Genomic DNA, 23,644 nt, shown 5'->3' on the forward strand with positions numbered 1-23,644 from the left:
GTTGTGTAAATTAACGCCGCCCTCGAATGTTTGGTTCTGGATTTCGAATCGCTAATTGATATTCTAATAATAATAATAAAAAAATGTTAAACTAGGTTTTGGATTCTTTAAATTTCAAAGCATATTTTTATGTATTAAAAAAGTATTTTTTAGAAGTAATATAAATAATTTAAATGTCCAATTAAATTACTTAAACTATTAAAACACATTAAGATATTTTTTATAATTTATTTACAACGAAATCTATATTTTTAGTCACATACATTTAAAAAATGTCATAGTAACATAACACCCAATAATAAATAACTATAAGCATAAAATTTTTGAATTTATCGAAACACCCAATAACCTAACAATTATTAAAAAGCAGTGATTTACGCTTTTAAAAAGCGCTTTATGATAACGTGTTTTATATTTAGCAATCATTTATACATAAAAAAAATCATGAATATTAAAATTATCAACGTGATTCGTTATTTAATTTTTGTATGAACACAATTACATAATAAATGTATTAATTAATAACATAATTTCTAATATTAACGTGCATTTTAATTTCATTAACTTTATTCGATTTCTCACGTTCAGTAATATTTTAAAACACTCACTAATGTAAAAGGATTCTATTCTAAAAAGCATTTACGAAGTCTGTTAACAAGTCTTTTTATTTATATATTATATATATTTGAGCCTCACATATTACTATATACAGATATTAATTTACTTTCTACTATTATATACTCTTTTAATGCACTATTTAAAGTCAACTAATGGACCACATTCTAAGGGATGATATTCAATTACAACGAATATATGATACAATGAAACATCAATGTGAACAGCACAAACTTTTCGATAAGTCATACCAAATTTACTACACGAATACCTTACGATACGATAACGATAGCTTTCAGCAGAAACGTGTACGTTTTAGTATATATAAATACTTAATATTCGTTTTCGAAATATGACCACAGCAATGATTTTTTTGCATACTGTTAAATCTTTCATTCAACATTCAGAATTACTTACGGTATACTCATTGTTAATATCAAAATGAGATAATGCACAAATATCTGGCTAAGACATGATAATAACTTAATTAATTATATAACATAGGGGATGATTTAATTTATATTTATATAATATTGGCACATGACTAACTTATTAAGCTATAACTACTTTTCTTTACACATAATATTCGTTTTAGGAATATATTTGGATCGCACTTATTTATCTAATTCTAAATAACCTCTACGGATTTTTCATTCAATAAACTATGATAGGTTTTCTTTTATTAAAAATGGTCGATTTCTTGTCGTAGACATCAATATTTTTTGTCTGCTCCTCTGATTATTATTTTTACCATTCGAATCCAGCACGATAAATTGATAGAAATAAATGAAATGGCTTTTTAAAAATATTAATTCTTATTAAAATTAATTGTTATACCTTTGTTTAAATAATCTTGTATATGATATACTTTTATATGTTTAACTATAAATTAAATATAATATCTTTGATTTAATAATATATTTTTTTCGATATATTATATATGTGTCCCAAACTTGTGAAGCCTTTTCAGGACGGGTAGTATGTTTTATAATGTTCAAAATTTTTAACATTGTATAATAAAGTTTACAAGTGCCATTGAATGTGAACTTTTGTCTCTAGTACATAATTCATCTTAATATTGTGTTTTTATATAAAATAAAGCAAGCAAAGTTATGGCAAAAAGATAAAACATTAAACTTTGAATAAAAAACATTAATATTTTTATGGTTTATATAAATTCGAATGAGTCTGAAATAAAATATGTTCGTCAACCAGCCTTCATCCACCTGTCTATCGAGTATTCTAAGGCTGCCATCCATCTGAAATTAAATAAGCTTTTTAAGATATTTTTTTTATTTTACAGTGTTTTTCACCCTAATTTCTTTTTAAGAGCTTTTTTTATAGGACCTATGAACAAATTTAATTCGGAATAGTTTCTATTTTCAATTTTATTATTAGTTAATAGCGGACTCGATATACGTTGTCCCATCATAACCAGGAATATAGAAGAAGAAAAAAATTCAGAAACAAAGTGTTTATTCTAATGCTTTATGATACACAACATTCTTGGATGTGTTTCTAGCGCGTAGAAAATAAATAATTTTGTTGGTATTTCGACATGGGATAAGGCGACATATAACTGGCCATGTGAAAAGCATGGATTGTCAAGGTCCACAAACAATTAGTGAACGACTGTAATTAATTTAAATGTATTTTTTCAATATAATAACTCCGATCGAAGCTTTTATTTTAATCCTGTCAATGTTATGTCAAACGCCATAAGGTTACACGAAAAAAAATTGAATTTTAAGAGGCTATGCTCAAAAATTTGCAATCGTAACAAAAGTGTTCTTAAATTTTCTAAATTTCCACGCAATTTTCCTTTTTTTTCTTTTATAGGAAACCTTCTCCTGACAATAAAAACACGACAAAGAAGTAATATAGCGAAATCGGTTCAGCCGTTCACGCGTGATGCCGTGACCAAGGGAAATAGGGATTAATTTTTTATATATATAGATAAGTCGAAAAAAAATCTATATGAGATATTGGATTATATTTGAAAATAATCTATTTTGGTTTTTAGCATGAAATTTGTAAGTATTACCAACAATTTTCTCGGAAAGTAGTAGTTACATGTTGTGATGTTTAACAAAAAATGTATTTTAAGAAAAACATTTTTTAAACGGATTGAAGCTATGTATTATTAAAAACTTATAATTTTTGCACGCTGTGTTGAAAGTGTCTTTCTTAATGTGTAAAAGCTATGTTAACAAAAGACAAAAAAAATATAAAAAATCAATAACCTATAATCTCTTTAGGTCTGGGCCTCAGATTCTGTTTCACGATCAATTTCAAATCTAATCAGTCAGTAAGTCACCAGTGCCTGACTCACGCTGTCGACTTTTTGGGTATAAGACATGTCGAACGATGTTTTCCTTCACCGTTCGATCGAATGTTAAATGCGCACATAGAAAGAAAATCCATTAATGCACAGCCGGGGATCGAACCTACGACCTCAGGGATGAGAGTCGCACGCTGAAGCCACTAGGCCAACACTGCTTGTATGTAAAATATAGTTATCTATAAATAATGTTGATATGTATTACAAGTCGCTTTTTAATTACTTTTATTTAGCAAGTATAGACAATAAAAACGAAAATCTAAAGCACATTATCGTTTCGTTTATCGTTTTGCAATCTTGTGATTACCGTTTCCTATCCATTTCGGACTCAGTGTGGAAGTAGAAGTGTCGTTGTTTAGGTTCCGTAGGCATCACCTCGAAGGCATATTTCTTGCCTCCCGCGGTACATGTCTGGACTCGGTATCCATGGAGACAGGCCATTCCTGAAAAAACATTTTTTAAATACGATTTGTCATATAATTTGACTTATTTTTCAGTTTATGTTATAGTAGCAGTAAAGTCATTATTTATTCTGACATAAGAAAGACGGTCTGACCTTTTTGAAAAGGATTATAGTATATGTATGTACCTTTATGTATATTGCTCGTGTCACAATATTCGTTCCCATACTCCTCCGAAACGGCTCGACCAATTCTTATGAATTTTTTTATGCATATTCAGTTAGTCTGAGAATTGGCTACTATCTATATTACAAACCCCTAAGTGATAATGGGTGTCCACTCCAAAAAAAATAAACTTTTTGGATATTTTTTTTTATGATACAAAATTTTCACCCCTGTATTTAACTTGTTAATGAAAAAATTATAACTTGAAATCAGAGGTTTATCTAGAGAAAGATTCACAGAAAAACCTGATAAGTTTTCATTCCGGAAAACCGAACAGTCTCTGGGGTAGCATAGCAAAATATTCCATACAGAAGGTAGGCTCAGTATAATCGCAATAAGGAGAAACTATGTTCGCGGGAACAGCTAGTATGTATACATAAATAATACTTAGGAATAATTCAAATAGCGTTGTTTTTTTAAAAACAAAAACAAACACAAAAATGCTAACCAATGAATTTAATGTTTAGTATTCCTTAGTGTAGTCTTCCTTCATGACTGTCAATATAACGATAGATACGTATTTATATTAGCAATATAAATCATAATTATAATTAAAAGTGACGATAAAACTTCGAATATAATTTCGTCATAACTCTAATGATGCCTATGTTTCGATAGTTTTGCATCATGACATTGACCTGATTTAATTAAATCAGGAAAACACAAATTAATCCCTTCAAAGCCAATGTACTGTGGAATCTCTTTGAATCTCGTTAAATTAAATACAATCAATGTTAATTGGTCCCTTCAGCCATTTGAAGTTGAAGTAATCGTATATTGCTCGTCAACAACTCCGGGCTTCCGTACTCATAGCGTAATTATCATACACCAATAGTTTTTAAATATCTATGGAAAATATTATAGACTGAAAAATAACGCTCTGGAAGAAGTATCGCAGACTTCTTTTCGAAATAAAAATGTGTCAATAATTGTATTGTTAATACATAATAAAATATAGAAATAACTAGCTGCCCCCGCGAACTCAATTTCTCCTTAATGTGGTTTTAGTTAGCCTTAATACCGTAACACGAAAGAATAATTTCACTGTATTATCGTCACTATAATTTGAATTTGATTTACACGTCGGTCTAAGTAACACGTGGTAATCATGATATCGTTAGATAATTAATGAGTTAACAGATAATTGCGACTGTCAATTAATTATAGACAAATAATTTGCAATAAAATAAAATAGCGACTATAAGTAAAGATCTAAGCTATCCTATCTCTTAAGTTGGACCAGACTGCTCACGGTGTGCCAATTTAATTTGAAATCGGTTAAGTAGTTTAGGAGTCCATCGCGGACAAACATCGTGAGAGGATATTTATATATAAACTCTTGTTTACTTGACTTCACCCCCCCCCCCTAGTGTTTTTATAAATGCTTATTTTTTGAACTCTTGATAATTTGAAATTAATCTCGAGTCCGAGTTTTAAATTATCGGGAGTCGTTTGAATGACTTACCAAAAGCACTCTTGCTGTTGCCGTCGTTGTAGAAGTAAAGACACGCGTCCTTAAGCACGCAGTATCGCTTTGCCCACGACTTCCACTTGGAGCCGAGCTTCAGCAGATAACCGAAACAGTCCGGCCGAGGTATGGACGAAGGTGGCAGCTTCATGTTGCGTATCGTTACTTCGAGCCAGCCATCTCGCTGTTATTCATAAATAATACTCCATGACCAAAAGTTACTAAATTATTATTATTATTATTATTATACCAGAGTTTGTACTATTTATTATATTAAGAGGCAAATATATACACTTTTGTTGTTACAAAGAATAAAAAACTTATCAACCACATCGGATAACGTGTCATTTTTAGCTTCTTCGCAGAATTTCATTTATACTAATATTAAAAAGAGGAAACAGTTGTGGTTTTGTATATATGGTTGTAATGTGTTCAAACAAAAACTACTCGACCGATTTTAAACTTTCACCATTTGAAAACTGCATCTTCACTAACCGACATAGGCATTTTACATTTAAAAAACATGCAACTTTTAACCCTATGTGTAAACATATAGTGATTCTACTTGAAATCAAGAATTTTTCTATACCTGTAGAGTAATTTTAAATTTACTAATGTACATTCTACTTACTAAATGTTACGCATTTAAAAATATATTAGATATATATTAATTGTAAAGTAAAGTGAAGCTTTTATGATAACAAATTATATATATAGTCCGAATTGGTAGACTTTCCACTACCGCGAGTGACGCCGCGGAGCATTGCCAGTTATTTATTAAGATTAAATAAATAATGCAGACAAGAGCAGTGTTGGCCTAGTCGCTTCAGAATACGACTCTCATCCTTGAGGTCGTAGGTTCGATCCCCGGTTGCACCAATGGACTTTCTATGTGCACATTTTACATTCGCTCGAACAGTGAAGGAAAACATCGTGATGAAACCGCCTGGCCTTAGACCCAAAAAGTCGACGGCGTGCGTCAGGCACAGAAGACTGATCACCTACTTGCCTATTCGATTAACAAATGATGATGAAACAGATACCGAAATCTAAGGCCCAACCAAAAAGGTTGTAGCGCCATTGATTATTATTATTAAATAATACTATTTTTATATATTGTATTACAACGCCATCTAATATTGAAGAGGAAGTCATAAGGGTGAGATCTACGTGTAGCCCTAAATTATTTTCGTAAGTAATGTACAGATGGCGCTACAAAACTTTCGCAGCAGGAGACGCGATCTTTGATATTAAAGTATCGAATATATATTTGATAAAAACGACTCGGTTGATGCCCGCCCCATACAGTAAACACACCTGATTACTGGCGTCAATAGCGTGGTCTAGAACAGCGCGCCATCTAGCGGAGGCTTCTGCAGTATCAGCAGCGAGTTGCAGCCTGGTACCACCGCCGCGTTGTAGTCTGAACCCGTGAGGCTTTCCCGAATCTTCCTCGCTCAGCTGATAGTTAACCAACATGAGGGCGCCCACGGGGTGGATGCTCTGAAATTCATTAATATTATTTTCAGTAATGAAAAATACAATATCAATAATATTTCTCATTTGAATCTATGCAATCGTTAACACCTCAAAAATCGGTTGTTTGTAAAGTCGGTTTACTGACGATAGTTTAATTTTATTTGTTTAATAGATATTTTGTATGGATATAGAGATGTAGGTAAATGGAAATCACAATTGAATTGATCAAGTTACTTATATTTGTACGCTTAAATACAATTATGTCAATCCTGTCCTTAAATGGACCAAAGCGAGGTAATGCCTGCATGAGTCATGGTTTTTCGTGCGTGCAGTCGGCTCCATCGAATTATAGGACGTTGTCACGACAAAATGTTATACATAAAAAAAAGCCATTTTATTTGTAAACTTTCAGCATAGATATATAATGTTAGTTAAAACCTAAAAGCTATACTGCTGCTATATCTCTAATAAACTATATATAATGATAGAATAACTTAATACATCGAACACTGCTAATCATTTGTAAGGATTAGTGGATTTGTTAATAGTTATTAACAATTGAATTGAAAGATCACGCATAACTTCCAATTTCGAACTTGATTGAGGTCAACCATTCAGCTATTATATGGCACTAGCTCGCAAGTGCGTTGCCGGCCTTTTAGGATTTGATACCCTCCATTCTCGAACGAAGTCGAATCGGTTCGGAAAAACTTCAGTAAACGCTGGAACCCGGTGATACGATAATTTGTTGTAAGAAATAAAAACTTACCGAATCCGTTTTATAATAGTACAAGCAGTTGTCTCGCTTCAGAACAAACCACCGTCGTGTCCATCGTGGTGGGTGATGGGGCCTTAAGGGTGCCGCCCGCCATAGGTATCCTGAATAAAGGGCGGCTGGACCTCCCTCATGTGCTAATGTCGCAACTACCTCGCAGGTTCTAGCAACCTGGTACATTTAAAATATTATAATCCCAATGGCGCAATGGATTAATGTTTCAATGTAATCAATTAAAGTAGTAAACAACAAAACAATAGATTATATACCGAGGAAACAAGAATTTGGGAGGATTGAGAATTGAGAAGTCGGGAATCGATCCCGAGGCCTGCGGTTACGTGTATTAGCCAAGGGTGTCGTTTGTTAATTAATCACGAATAGTAGATTTCATATTTACGCAAATAACGTAGATTAATATAAAAAAAGTTGTTCAAAATACTTTTTCTTATAAAACAAAAGCTGGTGGAACGTGATTGATAAATATTTTTTGACAGATTATTCCTTGAAAATTATGCTTCAAAATTAAATAAGAACAAAAAAATATAACATAATAGAACAATATGTGTCATAAATCACAACCAATAGATTCAACTAGGGAGGGATTAGGTCCAGCTTTTTCGGCATTAGCGATCTCTTACAAGCAATGGTATCTATTACAGGTCGGTTTTATTCATATTTTTTTTTATTCTAGGTTCGATTTCCGATCACAGCAAGCTATACAAAATAATTTGAAGATAGTAACAACAGTTATCAAAAAATATATATATATAAAGTCATGATCTTTGCCAGTACACCTCGTCCAGAGTAAATAAATTCAGGAAACGTTATTTGTGACAACTACGAATTTAAAAGCCTTGTATAGATACCGGCAAACATCTTGAACAAATGTCCTTGCCTAAGCAGAAGCGATTTTTATGTATCACTTGGAGGGGGGCGGCGGGAGAGTGATGTGTCGATCGCGTGATTCGTAAATCACAATTGATTCAACGTCAATACGTTTGTGTCTCGCGCTGTGTACGATGCGAGAACTTTCCCCCACTCCCTTGTTTAATACTCAAGAAGTTTGCCGGTATCTGTAAATTGCTTCGTACGAACACGAATTATTTACGTAATTAGCCAATGTTTCGGGGTTTCAGTAACTGCAATACAATTTATGAAGAACTAGACATCCAATTTATAAAAAACGGGTGTGTGTAAAGATTTTGGGAAGCGGGAAGACTTTGACATTATTTAGCAATAGTAATCTAGTTTTTCTTGAATCTATTGTAGTTTGTTTAATGTTTAATTTTCTTTTTTATCTATTTCTTCAGATTTCATATGAACATGACCAACTGCTGACACGGCTCACCTGTGATCCAAAATGTTAATAGCTGAAGGTGCGCAATACACTAACAGCTCACTAAAATAATATTATCTATGTGTGAATAGGTGTAAGTAGTATTTAAGATATTGTCGTTGAACAATAAATCAGATTTGAATATTGCTCTGTCGTATTCATTTCTCGCTTCCTCTCAAAGTGGCGAAGACGACTCCAAGCCCTTAATTATCATGGTGAGCCTGCCCGATAGCTTTGAGATAATCCCACCACCTCGAACCTTTGATCCTACCCGTAGGGCTCGTCTGTTACCTTAGGTCTCTTGGTGCAGACATCTCGTACTCATTTATATATTTACTATTTATGTGTTCATCTGTAGGGCTTACGGATCCGTAGGGTTGTTAGGTTCTTACATCTCACCCTTTTATATATTTAGTTATCTAGTGTAGCTTGCTTATACATACATTACATATACAATACAGATACTCCTGACATACAATACATATAAAGATTAAACACACATTTCACAATGCACTAGCTAGCAAGCTGTACACTATTAATGTACTTATGTTTTCTGCTTTGTATATTTTGTTTAACAATGGAATCTGTTTTGTCTAAGTGTTTTCTGGTATTATCGTGAATTTTATTGTTTGCAAGTTACTTACATCTAATTCAAGTATTTCAGAACCAGAATGAGCAATCTTCACCACCTCCGAATGCGTCTTGTCTAACACATTGATTCCTAGAATTAATTATGTTAATATGAATATTTTTATAAAATATTAATGTTAATATAAAACAGATTTAAGGAATTAGATATCGATTATACAACTAGATATCATCCTGAGAACTTTTTTGGCGTAGTCTCTAACTCAAAATGCATATAACGTGACCAGAGCCTGTAATCAAAGCTACAGATATTGAGACACATTGAAATTACGAACAAAACGTCGTGATCTGTATCGTTGTCTCTTAAAGATACAGAGTACTGAGATTTCCAGCGGATTCTAATTTCCAATGTCCAAAATTGTTTCTTTTGTACTAAACATTTTTAATGTAAGTTAACAATATATAAAATTGTATTATTACTATTATACACAAAATGCCAACAGTAGTGAAGATACACACTTACCGTTGACAGAGATAATGATATCTCCCACTTCAAGCCCAGAAGATTCAGCTGGAGTGTCAGGTTCGATGGCTGACACGACCACTGGTTTGCTTCCATGGATCCGAAATCCAAATTCTTCATTGCCACGACGCACTATTACTGTTTTATCGCTTTCTGAAATTTATTTAGGAAGATGTTAGTTTGACTTCGAAATAGCTTTTATAGAAGCTTACAAATTTTATTTTGAAGGTACAACGGATAAGCCTCAACTTGCAACAATATATTGTTTATTATTTATGCATAGAATTATTAAGATATATTATTTTCTATTAATGTATGACATATTGCGAAATATTATAAACTTAATTACTTAAAGATGTCATGTGAAACATGGTGTAATAATGGTCGAAACTCCTTATAAATATTTTCTAAAACAAAACCTTGGCGATTAAAAATAATGGCGGAGAGTTTATTGCCAGTTCTTCTCTTCCGTTCTACGCCCTTGATTTGAGAACTGGCAGTAAATGTAAAATTAGAAGCATTTAATATGTATTTCTTTATTGATGTTCATAAGTGTACATTGTTTTACCTAAATGATTTTGAATTTGTATTTGACCTTGAGATGTACGATTAATTTCACGGCTACTTGAAAAACTGATCAATGTTATACGTTCCTTTGTCTACGGGGTTTGAAATATTATATATTAGAACTATTTTAGACTTATATGATATTGTTTCGAGTATATATTCAATCGTCAATAGGGAGTGGAGAACATATGGCCGAAACAAAATGCAAGACAAGTAATCTTGTTAAATAGTTAATGAATTTATATATGAATATCGTAATAATACATAAAAATAAATAAATAATAGCGCTGTATTGATTGTAATACTATAGAATATAATAATAACTTCACTTTAATCGATGAAAGCTTTCACCGTTTCAAATCCAATAGAGATAATGGTATAAAATGTATTGATTATAACAATTCAAAATGCTAATAAATTATACTTCAAAAACCAAAGCAACGTTAATCGCACAGATTGAGGTTATCACTGTGATATATCCACATCATTTTCAATTCGTATGGCCATGACACACATTCTTTTGAACCCAGACCTAATATTGAAAAAATCTAAAACCATATCAATAGAATTGGCATTTATCCAAAAACCGCATAGCTCCATTCATGCAAGCGCCAGCCTCATAACATTTACACTAATTGTTCAAAAAATATTCTTGAAATGAAATTTTAATGTTTAGTTCCGATTTGTTTTCTACCGGGCTCGCCATAGTACTCGTAGTTTTAAAGTAAAAGTTTTTTAGTAAAACAACTAAGTTTGAGTTATTGGTATAGTTAGTAAGAAAGAATGCTTGAAATTAATTACCACTCGGCTCCGATGCAACAAGTCTGTTTACTTCGCATTGTCGACACCATAATACCAGCATCAATTTGAAAATATCCTCCAATTTCTGTCTTAAATTACCATAATCTGGTTTAGATAAAACTCCTCGTACTAAAACGTAACAATAAATTTAAAGTAACTTAAACGATAACAAAAATAAAATCATAATAAACTTACAGGTATGCCCCATTTTACTAATTTATACACGGAACTAATGGAAGTATTTTAAAGTTATTGATTGCGCGCACATTTCGATGACGTCACAGGCGTAATGTCAAAATCGATACGAAATAAAACACAGAGAGACTAGGCGTGCCTCTACACTCGCAAGACTTCAGCAACTGAGAAGTGACGTCCGGCTGACCATGTGAAATTAAATATAGTGCGCATACATTGGTCCGACCTGAAACGATTTTTTATCGACTCTATTTCAACCATAGATGATTCAGAGTCATGGTTAACACATTTTTTGTATCACCTGTTATAATTCTATAGTCGAATGGTAAAATGAACGAGTTTCAAATTAAGAGCATAACGGCGCTGGATTTAACTCATTACCGCAAATACCTTTGTTATTAAATTTGGCTGTACACTTCTTTATTATATAACGCTGGAAGTTGTAGGGTTTAAAGTTTTATATGCAATTTTAATATGACTACATTCTTATATAGTTTACTAAATCTCCCAATATAAGCTTATAGTCAAATTATTACGTTATTTCAAAGGACTTCGAAAAATAACCTAATAGGATCATCACACCCCTTTTATAAATACTTTTTACATTTAATACTCCTACAAATAAGACGCCAAACAATACAAAAAGAATATTGGTATCAACCATTGAGGATTTTATTGTGCTGTATTGAAAAAAATGTATCGATGTACATTTTATGTAATTAATTTGTTATGGAATTAATACAGTTCCACACCAGCGAACCAGAACGAAACGATAAGTTCAATTGTTTCGTACATTACATAAACGAATCTTATGTCATTTTTAAAAACGAATGTATAAAAAAGTATTTGAGGTCGTTCTTTAAATAGCGACGGATTTAAATAAAGAGGTGACGAGAATAGAGTTAGAGTCATGTTGAACAGTGGCGATAATTTGCGGACGGCTAATAGTGACGTAATTTTAATCTATTAATGACGTTTGGTCTTTATGGAGCAAATAACGACTAGTCTTGTCGAGCCAAAACATCGGGAAATATTTTACAATAATTTTACCCTGTATACATATAAATAATATAAAATAATTTAGTGTAATTTCATATTAGATTGCTATTTACGTTGACTATTCGTATTACGACTAAATAAGACAACAAAATAATAAGTGACTCTACAATGAATAAACTTTACAGTTTATTCAATATTCGAAAAAGTTTTATGAAGTTCATAGAGACGTGAATCGTAAATTATTGGACTAGCTTTTTGTAATTATCTTCAACCTTAATAAAATTCTGTGGATGGAAAAGAAAATCTTGGGAACACCATTTAATAAATTATCGATATACCGGGCAGATAATAATAATGATTATTATTTAAATATAGTAATTGTTTCTTAAGTAGTTCCATCTGTTTCGAAATTATTGTCATATATTTCTTGGTCGTGCAATCTAGTTTTTCTCTAATATGATTTGTATGGTTAAAAGCTATTTCTATGATATTTGATGTATATAACTTTGATAGTTATAAACATCAAATATAAGAGTTTGAAAATGTTTAAGAACAACTAAAACAAAACATTTAGAACGAATCTTTGAGGCAACATTTAATAAAAAAGAAAAGTCTTTGTGTTAGGCCTAATTATGTAATACATAATTAATTAATTACATAATTATTTTTCTCCATTTCAATTTATCTATTAAAGACTAATAGTCTTTAATATATAAATTGAAATACACACATTTAAAATGACATTGTTGCTGTAGTGTGCGCTTTGCTTCGGCTATATGATATTTATTATGACAGTAAGAGTTTTAACTTCTATTCTTCAACTACATACGAAAGTACTAAAACTGAAGAAAAGTCTTCGACCAGTGTAACCACTGAAGGCCCTAGCGGCAGTCAGTAATTATATTTATGTGAAAATCAAACGCAATATCGGCAAATTCAAATGAAGGATACTTGGAGAGCTCCCCTAGTGCCTTCCTTCCTTCGACAACGTCAAGCTTAACATTGTAAGGAGTTTCACAGACGCCTTAACATTTTTTAAACGGCCAAAGTTCCATTGAGATGTTGACGAATCGTACCAAAATAAAATACATATAAATGTTTAATATAAAATCAAGCTTATTATAAAAACTAATAATGGGAAGTGAAAATGGCACGTGCCCAATGCGTGCGTAAAAATGTAAAGGTAAAATATAACAAGTTCAGTTAAAGTTTTTAATTAAAAAAATATAAATAGTCACAAACTTTTAATAAGATTAAAGGATTTGTTATTATAATAAGAATAATAATAAAATTAAAAAACTGCTATCGCGCGTATTTTATCCAACTAAAGCGTCAAGCGAAAATCGAAATGGAATACGTGGGAATAAAGCGGGTGAGAGAGACAACAAACTGAATAAAACGCGGGAATCCCCGGCCATAGATAGTCCGTGCCTCGTTTGCAACGATCTACATCAAACGAGATGCGCGTTTACATTACTTTTTTAAAGCGCGAAATTTTATAAGTATCGTTGTATTGGCAATTGCAGTATCGCCGATGACGATAAATCCGCAAACCCAAAGTATCGCCGATATATCGGTACCGGATGCATCTCTATTTTAAATGTTAATTAGGTATATAAATGGACAATTAAATCATAGAAGTAAATATCAAATACAGCTCAAAACTTACCAAACGTATTGTTCGACTGTCGTCTATTCAGTTCGATGCAGGCTCGACGATGCACAAGGCGATGCGTAAGCGCAACGTAGCGTTTGTTGAACTCGCTCTCAGACTCCGTCGGATCTTCTTGGCCTTCTGATGCTACGGTAACATCTGTTGATTTATAAGCTTAGTTCATTATTGGAAAGTTTAAAACCCTTTTTGAAGTTATACTTCTTTTGGCGCGTTAGGGAACAATGATTTTTGGCTTTTACGAAAGAGAGAGTATGATATGTGTTCATTAGAGCGGCGGATCAACAGACATCTCCTTCACAGGCGTGCCCTCTAATAGGCCACATCCCACTTAACAACAGGTGGGATTGTGGGCAAACTCTGTGTGAAAACAAAAAAATGTGTGTTCTGTATGACACAAAATTCCACCACTGGTAATTTTTATCGAAAATCCATTCATGCAGCGTAAACACACAACGTTTAGGCTAAAATTCGCGCTCCACGTGCTTATAGTACCTAATATATAAAATATTATTTGTGAATAAAAAAAAATCTAGACCTGGTGGAATCCTAGTCCAATGGTCATCAGTTTCAGAGAGTAGTATCCAGTTCCCACACCACCAGGGAGTTGCGTATACTCCGCGCTCGGTTCGACCTTCAGCGCCCTCGGAGCTTCCAGAATATTCTTCTTGTTCTAAAAATATTAACAGTATTCATAGTTGTGGACATATACAAACATTGACAGTGAAATATATAAAAATAAGACTGCGTCTAAACGTCTATAAACTTACACACAGATTTTTGCATTGGAAAATACACCTTTCATATGGCTGAAGGACTGAATACCGACTTATTAGTTGGTGAAAGCGGTATTTTAAGTTAAACGCGTTCATACAGTCAGACATACTCGGCTGGGGGATTTCATTTTATAATAAGAGAAGAGTAAGAAAGACTATTAGAAAGTAGACATCATTAAAACAATTTCATGGTATCGCAAATCGCAATCGCAAATAAAATTATATTTACATAATAAGATTTTAGTTTTAAACAAAGCTAGTCTTTGTATAATCTGTGGTAAAATCCAATTTGTTAAGATTTAAAATCGTCTTGACATCGGTTTACACGTGTAGACGGAGCAATCATATTACTCCAATGTATTCTAGTTATTTATATACTTTTTTTTATAGTTAGCTACAATTGCAAGAGCGCAAGAACAAAAGCTCCACCAACACGTGAGTGTCGAGGCTATTCAACTCCTTGACACGACGCGACGGGTCTAGTGAGAAAATTGAAATGGACAAAACCGAATTGGTAAATGAGTGTGAGTGCACGTTAGTCTTAAATGATAAACAGTGGAAAGTGGAAAGTAGACTGTAAGTAGTGTTATTGGACACTTTCTTATCTTAAATAACCTTATTAGTGAATGAGGTTAGACTTAAATAAAATATTAGTGTTAAGTTAGGCGAGATTGTTATTCTAAATAATGTGCAAAGACTAAAATAATAATGAAATATCGAGTATGTCACTATAAAAATCGCATACCATCAGGATCGACACTGGCATTAGCCGCGAGCTTGTCCAAACTGTTGCCAGCGGAACGAGCTATGCGGGTGTCCTGCGGTTTTTCAATGGTCGCATACTCCTCCTTGCCTCGTTCTTCCGACTGTGGTAATATACATGTATTAAGAAAACACTTTTTAAACGGATTGAAGCTATGTATTATTATTATAAACCTATAATTATTTACAAAAAATTTAAATGTTTCCGATGTTTCGCGTGCTTTACGTGCGTGCGTGGTCACGGTGACTATATAGAATAATATCTTTAATCCGGTTAAAAAATTGTTTTCTTTCAATGTGTAAAAGCTATGTTAACCAAAGACAATACTATCACATTCTAAGGCAACATCTTTGTTTGTTGTCCAAGATCTGATAATGAACTGCGCTTCATTTCTATGTTTGTATTTGTATTTTTGTGAGGTACCAAGAAAAAGTACTGGCCATGCCATTTAACTAATTATTTGCTTGTAAAATATCATAAGGCGTTAAAGAGAATCCGAGTTATTTTTAACGTAAAATTGTTAATATCAATAAATTACCTTCGCTCGAACATCCTGCCTATACCGATAGTTCCTAGATTTATCCTCGGATCTGTATCTTTTGTCTAACTTTTTATAGAGTCTTACTCCACTGGCGTGTTTCTTCGTGGTCATACAAGAAGGAGAGTCAGCAAAGCCAGCTGGGGCAGGAACTATGTCTGGTGTTGCGTCCGCATATGATTCCTATGATACAATATGAAATTTATTTAATTTTTTAGAAAAAAATGTCTATGTACAAAATAAAGCGTAACATACATTTTTGTTGAAGTATAATTATCATATCTATACAAATATATATGTTATAATGATTAGATTGAGTATAGGAAATTAAACACATCAATAATTACTTAACTAGTATAGATTTTACACAAAACTGTATCAACGATATACGCACGGGGATATATATAAACCTAAAACGTATTTAACTTCCAATAATTAAAAAAAATATAGCATTAAGTTAAATTATTATTAAAAGATAACCAGTAATTAAGAATTATATACGACAAGTAATCATTGTTGTACTGAAATTTTTGTCTACATTATGAAGTTAGCACAAGCCATATTATTATGAGAAAATAAAATTATTTAGATGCAATATAGTATTTATAACTCTGGTTTTTGTTTAATAACTGATATTATTCTACATAATAAGTTATTTATAGTTATTCAGTATTTTTTTTAGAAGTATACATGGATCAACAAGTCAAACTATAATCGAGGTTGCAGAGAAAAAAAATGAAATAATAATTGAGCCATAACCATCTCCATACTAAAGTAGATATAAGTATATATATTAGGTCCTTACATATGAAATTGGCGTATTTCGTACTGGCCGCTTTAATCACGATGTTCTCCTCTTTGGTAAGGAATTCCAAATTCAAATTTGTACAGCTATTAACTCATGTATTTGTGCTTCGATGACCGACATTCATTTGTTTTTTTTCTGTTTGCGTCACTCATTTTTACAAAATGGAAAACTTAAAGTATCGCATTATTTACGAGTACGAGTTCCACCGTGGCACTAGTGCTGCGGAAACGACTCGAAGGGTGAATGATGTGTATGGCGGTCATGTTGTAAAAGAAAACACAGTTCGTTTTTGGTTCCAACGTTTTCGTTCTGGAAATTTCGACCTGCAGAACAAGCCCCGTAGACGGCCTGAAACCCAAGTTGATAATGAACTATTGAAGGCTATTGTGGAAGCGGATCCATCGCAAACCACGTCCGAGTTAGCTGCAGGCTACGGTGTTAGTGATAAAACTGTTTTAATTCACTTGAAGCAAATTGGGAAGATTAAAAAGCTTGAATGGTGGGTACCTCACGAATTGATTGAAGCAAACCGGCAAACGCGCGTCGACTGCTGCGTTACATTACTGAACCGGCACAATAGTGAAGGTATTTTAAACCGAATCATTACCTGTGATGAAAAATGGATTCTTTACGATAATCGAAAGCGCTCAGCGCAATGGTTGGATCCTGGCCAGCCAGCCAAATCCTGCCCCAAGCGAAAATTAACCCCAAAAAAGTTACTTGTAAGCGTTTGGTGGACTAGTGCCGGTATTGTTCATTGAAGTTTTCTCAAATCTGGCCAGACTATTACGGCTAATGTCTATTGTCAGCAATTGCAAACCATGATGGAAAAGCTAGCGGCTAAACAACCTAGGCTGGTCAATCACTCCACGCCACTGCTACTTCACGACAACGCTAGACCACATACTGAACAACAGACGGCTACCAAATTAGAAGAGCTTCAATTGGAATGTCTAAGACATCCTCCGTACTTCCCGGACCTTGCTTCAACAGATTACCATTTTTTTCGAAAATTGGACAACTTCTTGCAAGGGAAAAAATTTAACTTCTCTTAAAATTTAATTAAACGCCTTCCCAGGTTTTATTGATTCCCGTCCGACTGTTTTTTTTAGTAAAGGATCAATGAACTACCTATGAGATGGCAAAAGTGCATAGAAAACAATGGTTCATACTTTGATTAATTAAATATATTACATTTAAAAATATTCGACGTTTTGTTCCTCCCATACAAAACGCCAATTTCATATGTAAGGACCTAATATTTTAGTGTAATTTTGCTTCTTTGGTTGTATTCGCTAATTTCTAATTATCTTGTATATATATATATATATATATATATATATACATCTGTAATACTTACATCGGTGTGCGAAGTCTTTGAGGCCCTACTGTCGTCATGCGAAGCTGTGACGATGTGGACCTCTTTGCCGCAGTGTAGGCAGTGGGCTCTCGCCTCGTCCTCCGCCCCAAGGCTGTGCTCAGTTTGCTCCGAATAGAAGACGGAGTCCGAGCCTGGTGAAACGGAACGGAGGGATTCTGCTGAGGCCGCCTTTGCAAACTTTCCGTCTGTTACAGAAACTTCGTTATCACTGTTTTTAAAATTCCAATTTTTGCCCATACAAATTTGAATTGAATCAATTATTATTTTGCCGATTAGGTTAACAATTTACATTTTCATGAATAAGGGGTTTGAGTACGCCGCAAGATAAAAAGTACTTAAATAAATACTATTGTAGTATTAAAAATAAATTTTAAGATTATGGTCTTAAAATTATATCAGAATATAAATCTTAAAATTTATATTCTGGTACAAATGTGTTAGATAATTTGGTAACAAGTATCAGAAATTTTCCGGAATGGAAAATATTATTTGTTTCATTTGAGGGTACTTCATTTTGTAAGGTAAATTACAATAAATAGTATAATTTACTAGATGCAATGTAACACTCATATTCGATTGTGATTTGGAGCAATGGGGTTAGGTGAAACCATGGGAATAGTTCAAAACATATGCAGCTGTCCTATTATAAGGTAATAAAGTTGACAGACACTTATAAGTACCACAATCTACAAACCATTATCCTGCTTACGATGTCTTGGCGATGTTGGGCTTTTGAAGTATCTTAACGGCGTCAATCTTGATCCATCATTAAGAGCACGAGCAGTTTCAATATCTTCCGCTTCCAAAGAACTCATACAAGGCAAAGTTGGTATGGACTGTTTCCTTCTAGGCAAACTTCCGGGGAGTGATATGCTTTCGTTCGAGCCACTTTTTCTTCTAGGTCTTGAACTAAATGGAATTGAAATTAATTAAACTAAGAGATTGTATTGAGTTTGGATACAGCTACCGATGTACATAAGACGGCAGTTAGGGCTTTAAGCCCCATTAAATTACTTAACCTTTACAAGCTAAATATGAAAGATACATGTATTCTATTTACGTATCAACCCTATTTTTAAAATAATTAATAAATAAATTTAAGACTCCAAGTGAGTGAAAAAGCTTACGAGTAACCGCAGTGGTTGTTATTCGAAGTAGGAGATTTTGTGGTTGAATTGGATCCAGTCTTCCTTCTTGGACTATCACGTAAGCGTCTGTGTTTTCTTGGAGATATGTTCCCATTGCTTGTGCCTGCAATCAGTAAAATTAAAGCACACATCTAAGAGGAAAGACCACCTTCTCGTAAAAAATGTGTGCGTGTACACACGTAAGTGAAACTTTTTCATGATCTTATTTTTCGAAAAATGATCTACTATATGCAACTTTACAGAAATTGGTTATTTAAAGTGTAATTAGATAAAGTTTAACAAAAGGCTTTTATTATCATATACATAATACAATTATTTCATTTTACCTTTCATTAATTGTAATATAATTATTACTATCATTGTTTTCGTTATTATATATTTTTGTTAACGGTTTGTTAATGGTTTTCAATCTCTTCGTATCAATCGTGGTAGGGATAAGAAAAAGATGCCGCGTAACGGAAAAGTGTGACGATTTTTTTTACAATGCCGATAAAGAAGTTTCACTTTAAAAATAACTTATAATTAGTTATTCCAGCGAGAGGTAACGAAGTCCAAAACTGGATAAATATGTGACCAATAGGTTTGGTTATTTTTACTTTTTGAGTAAAAATGAAGTTTGTTAGTGGTTTCAGTAGTAGTATATTATTGAGTTTACATACATCAATTTATACTTTGGCACATATGCAGTAGGTTAATAAATATTTTGGTTTACTTTCCGATTAAATAATAGGTATATAATTATTTATACACACTTTGGGTTTGCAAAATGACCAACGACAATTATGTGTAAATCTGTGGATTATTAAAAAGTTTCGTATATTAAACCACACATACCATTTTTCTTGTACTGCTCACTAGAATCATCAGAAGTAGGAATATTTAAATGCAGTTTCATGTTGGACCCAATTGTTTCTCTTCTTTCATATTGCGTTCCCCTATAACCGACGTCAATAGTTCTACTTTGTGTGGGACTCTTTGCTTTTAACTTTGTCCTTTTAACGTATCTTTCTCTTTCAACGGGCCTTCTATCTGAATCCTTTTCTTTATGCAGTTTTTCTTTTAAAGATTTTTCGACGTCTATTGTTTCTCTGGGCGATGATTGTAAACTTTTTGTTTTTTCCACGAAATGTGTTTTCTTTTTGCGAGTTTCTTGCTTTTCTTCTAAAGGTGATTTTGACATGGCAGACTTTAATGCGCTTCGTTCGTATCGGGTTGAGGAGGTTTCTTTTTCTTTATTCCCCCAGTCATCTCGGGATGTAGAAATTGAATCATCGTACGATTTTGAAAATTCTAAAGTGAAAGCTTTCTTTTTTCTTCGCCGTTCCTCTGATAGCCAAAGCCTTGGACGACTTGTTGATCTGTATTTTTGCGAGTGTTTATAAGCTGGAACGAACACTTTTAATTTACATAAAAAAATGCGGTTAAAATATCGTAATAAAGTAAAATGAATCATACTTAATCCACCGTCATCATCATCCTCTATGGGACTTTCATAATATCCAGACGACGAATAATGAACACTTCTTTCGTCGTCCGATAGAGATCCCTGTAAATATAAAAAAAAAAATAAGATTCCATATCAACAGATTTAAATATTCAGTACGAAGAAGTTTTACCATATTTTTGGGAACAAACTGTTCTTTTCCCTTGTTTTTTTCCTTTTTTACTTTAACGACTTCAGGTTCGGGTTTCTCAGGTAAATCTTTCATTTTTTCACAGATTGTTTTATCAATTACGCTTTCTAACAAGTTTGAACTTGATCCACCTATGCTATAACTGCCACTTGAGCTACTTTTCAGACTTCCTGTCTCTCGTTTTAAAGAAACCTAAAACGAGTATTTTTTGTATAATAATTTTTAAAACCACGAACCAATAAAAGCCACAATGCAGGATTTACTATTAGTAATAAATAATAATATACCGTCTTCGCTGAAAGTTCTTCTTTAATTTTAATAAGTTCAGTCTTATTTTTCCTTATATAGTCTACACATTGATTGATTTCAGCCTTAACTTCAATTCTTTCTACCGAAGGCTTAGATTTCCTATCTGGTAATTGTGAAGGTGGCGAAGTTAAATTAGGTACTATAAAATCGTCGCTTATCTCTAAGGGCGGTGAAAAACTTGGCAGAATTAAATCTTCCGTTATATTATCAGTTTTTGTAGACGAATACAAACTAGATGCGCTCTCAAATGATGATCCCTCTTGGGCCTTATTATTGTTTTCAGAACCTGTAATATTTATGAAAATAAAGTTAATATAATATTTAGAGAGTATGAAATACGAATTAAATTACTCCCTAGAAGACGATAAAAATATTATATTTCGAATTAAACGTTTGTATGGTAGATATAGCTAAAATAAAAATAAAAAACATACTACATAAATATGAAAATTGAGAGAGACTCGTTGACCACTGCTGTTGTGCGAAACGTCGAGATATGTAAGTTATATAATTTAATAAATTGATGCCACTATCCATTAAAAATGCAATCTCGTGAAATAATTTAAGGGATTTTACTGATCGATCAAGCAATACTTACTGTTATTTTGATTTTTACTATTGCTTCTCTTAGAGCTATCCGAGTTAGCTGTTACATAGTCCTCTGTAGTGGTACTCTCCGATACATCTGTATTTACCTTTCCCGAGTCTGTTCTGGCGAGACTAGTCTCGCTACTCCCAGTTTTTGCTAAAACGGGTTCTGGTGGTGACTGTACGGTATAGTTAGGTATTGTACCGTTTGGTTCCTTTTGCTGGGCTTTTCTTTGTAATTCCTGTCTTCTAGAAGGACTGAGTGCCCTTTCTCGCTTCTTGTTAATAAAACTTGGAGTACGCTTAAACGGGACATCGCTGAGGTCTAAACTCGGATGAGTGATTGCAATGGCAGGAGTATGATTTGCTTTTGAGTGTTGTACTGGAGATGTTTTTGATATTGGTTGTTTTGTTATAGGCAACATGGGCAAGGGAATGTTTGGCACAACGGCCGGAGGTGATAGAGATGGTCTGTGTTGAATGGAGCTTGAACCTGATGTATCCAATTTATTTCTTGGAGAAGTTGGTGATTGACTCTGAAAAAAGTAAAAGGTTAACGCTTTACTTCAAAAGAGTGTATTTCGGTCCATGCACACATAGATAGATAATGTTGGAGCAACAAAGTCGGTGACTGGTCGTACTTGAACTCGTGTATGCGGTGATGTTAGTTATTTCGACTGTGTATTTGTGTGTTGTTCCCACGTGATGTAAGTGCGTGCTCCTATTTCACTATGCCTCCTGCTGATGTCATGTGGAACATGGTGTGATGGTTGCAACTCGTTACAAATGTTGTGTAAAACAAAAACAAAAAATGGCGATTGAAAAGAGTGGTGCAGAGTTTATTGCCAGTTCTTCTCTTCCGTTCTACGCCCTTGATTTGTGAACTGGCAGTAAATGTAAAATTAGAAGCATTTAATGTATATTTATTTTGTATTGACGTTCGTAAGTGTACATTGTGTTATCTATATGAATAAACAATTTTTGACTTTGATATTATATCAGTATGTTGTTGGTATTAACTAATCATCTTTCTCCGTAGCTTTCCAACTCAAAATTTTAAGATAAGATTATCCCTTTCTCAGTCATTGATAAACTAATATACGCAAATAATACGATCTTACTTGGGAAGCATCAAATTCTTCATCTAAAGCATCAGTATCTAACGAGGATCTTTGTTGATGCTGTAATAAAAGTAATTGTTTCCTTCGTGATGTTGGCGTTAATAATGCCAATGCTCCAGGAGATGCTGCCAATGAGCTAAGGTCGGACGAACTGCAATTAACAATAAAATATTATTCATACACATTTTGATTATAAATAAAAGAAAATATTCCACTAGACTAGACTCTAGACTTTAGTACATATGCCTAGGCCTCTATATTTACATAGGAATAAGGTAAAAAAGTATACTTATTTTTATTGAGGTCGCTGCAGAATTAAATGACCTCAATTGTTATATTGATAACACGCTTACGTCATTATAGTTTGACAGTACTCGTCTTTAAAATATTAATAAAATAAAAGTCATCATTCATAAATGACGCGTTAGAATGTTAGTTCGTATAAACGTTGCGTCAGTTCTCTTTACGCATACTTAATGATAGTTTTTGTATTAAGGCATTCTGTGTTGGGACGAGACACCTACACCTGACGTCACATGTACTACTTTTTTATAGGAATACGTAATTAAAAGTATACGAAAAGCTACTATACT

At 33.1% G+C, this 23,644-nt stretch overlaps 1 protein-coding gene across 4 annotated transcripts in view; it reads right to left on the reverse strand.

Moving 5' to 3' along the window:
* Positions 1-372: 372 nt before the first annotated feature.
* Positions 373-23,644, reverse strand: part of LOC123713107 — a 28,699-nt gene continuing 5,427 nt past the window's right edge. The window contains exons 10-29 of one of the 4 annotated variants that reach the window (XM_045666611.1): positions 23,052-23,202; positions 21,941-22,466; positions 21,321-21,628; positions 21,016-21,225; positions 20,855-20,945; positions 20,234-20,782; positions 19,379-19,502; positions 18,946-19,160; positions 18,231-18,436; positions 16,063-16,245; positions 15,507-15,627; positions 14,524-14,658; positions 13,983-14,126; positions 9,752-9,904; positions 9,285-9,361; positions 7,299-7,475; positions 6,368-6,553; positions 5,048-5,234; positions 3,264-3,399; positions 373-1,874 (exon numbers count right to left, since the gene is read on the reverse strand). In XM_045666611.1, coding sequence (XP_045522567.1) covers positions 1,823-1,874; positions 3,264-3,399; positions 5,048-5,234; positions 6,368-6,553; positions 7,299-7,475; positions 9,285-9,361; positions 9,752-9,904; positions 13,983-14,126; positions 14,524-14,658; positions 15,507-15,627; positions 16,063-16,245; positions 18,231-18,436; positions 18,946-19,160; positions 19,379-19,502; positions 20,234-20,782; positions 20,855-20,945; positions 21,016-21,225; positions 21,321-21,628; positions 21,941-22,466; positions 23,052-23,202 — 3,931 coding nt within the window. In that variant the 3' untranslated portion in view covers positions 373-1,822. Of the gene's footprint in view, positions 1,875-3,263; positions 3,400-5,047; positions 5,235-6,367; positions 6,554-7,298; positions 7,476-9,284; positions 9,362-9,751; positions 9,905-13,982; positions 14,127-14,523; positions 14,659-15,506; positions 15,628-16,062; positions 16,246-18,230; positions 18,437-18,945; positions 19,161-19,378; positions 19,503-20,233; positions 20,795-20,854; positions 20,946-21,015; positions 21,226-21,320; positions 21,629-21,940; positions 22,467-23,051; positions 23,203-23,644 lie in introns of all 4 variants that reach the window. The other 3 variants (XM_045666612.1, XM_045666613.1, XM_045666610.1) reach the window with 3 other exon arrangements.

Source organism: Pieris brassicae, chromosome 8, assembly GCF_905147105.1.
Source record: "Pieris brassicae chromosome 8, ilPieBrab1.1, whole genome shotgun sequence".
Taxonomy (NCBI): Eukaryota; Metazoa; Arthropoda; class Insecta; order Lepidoptera; family Pieridae; genus Pieris; species Pieris brassicae.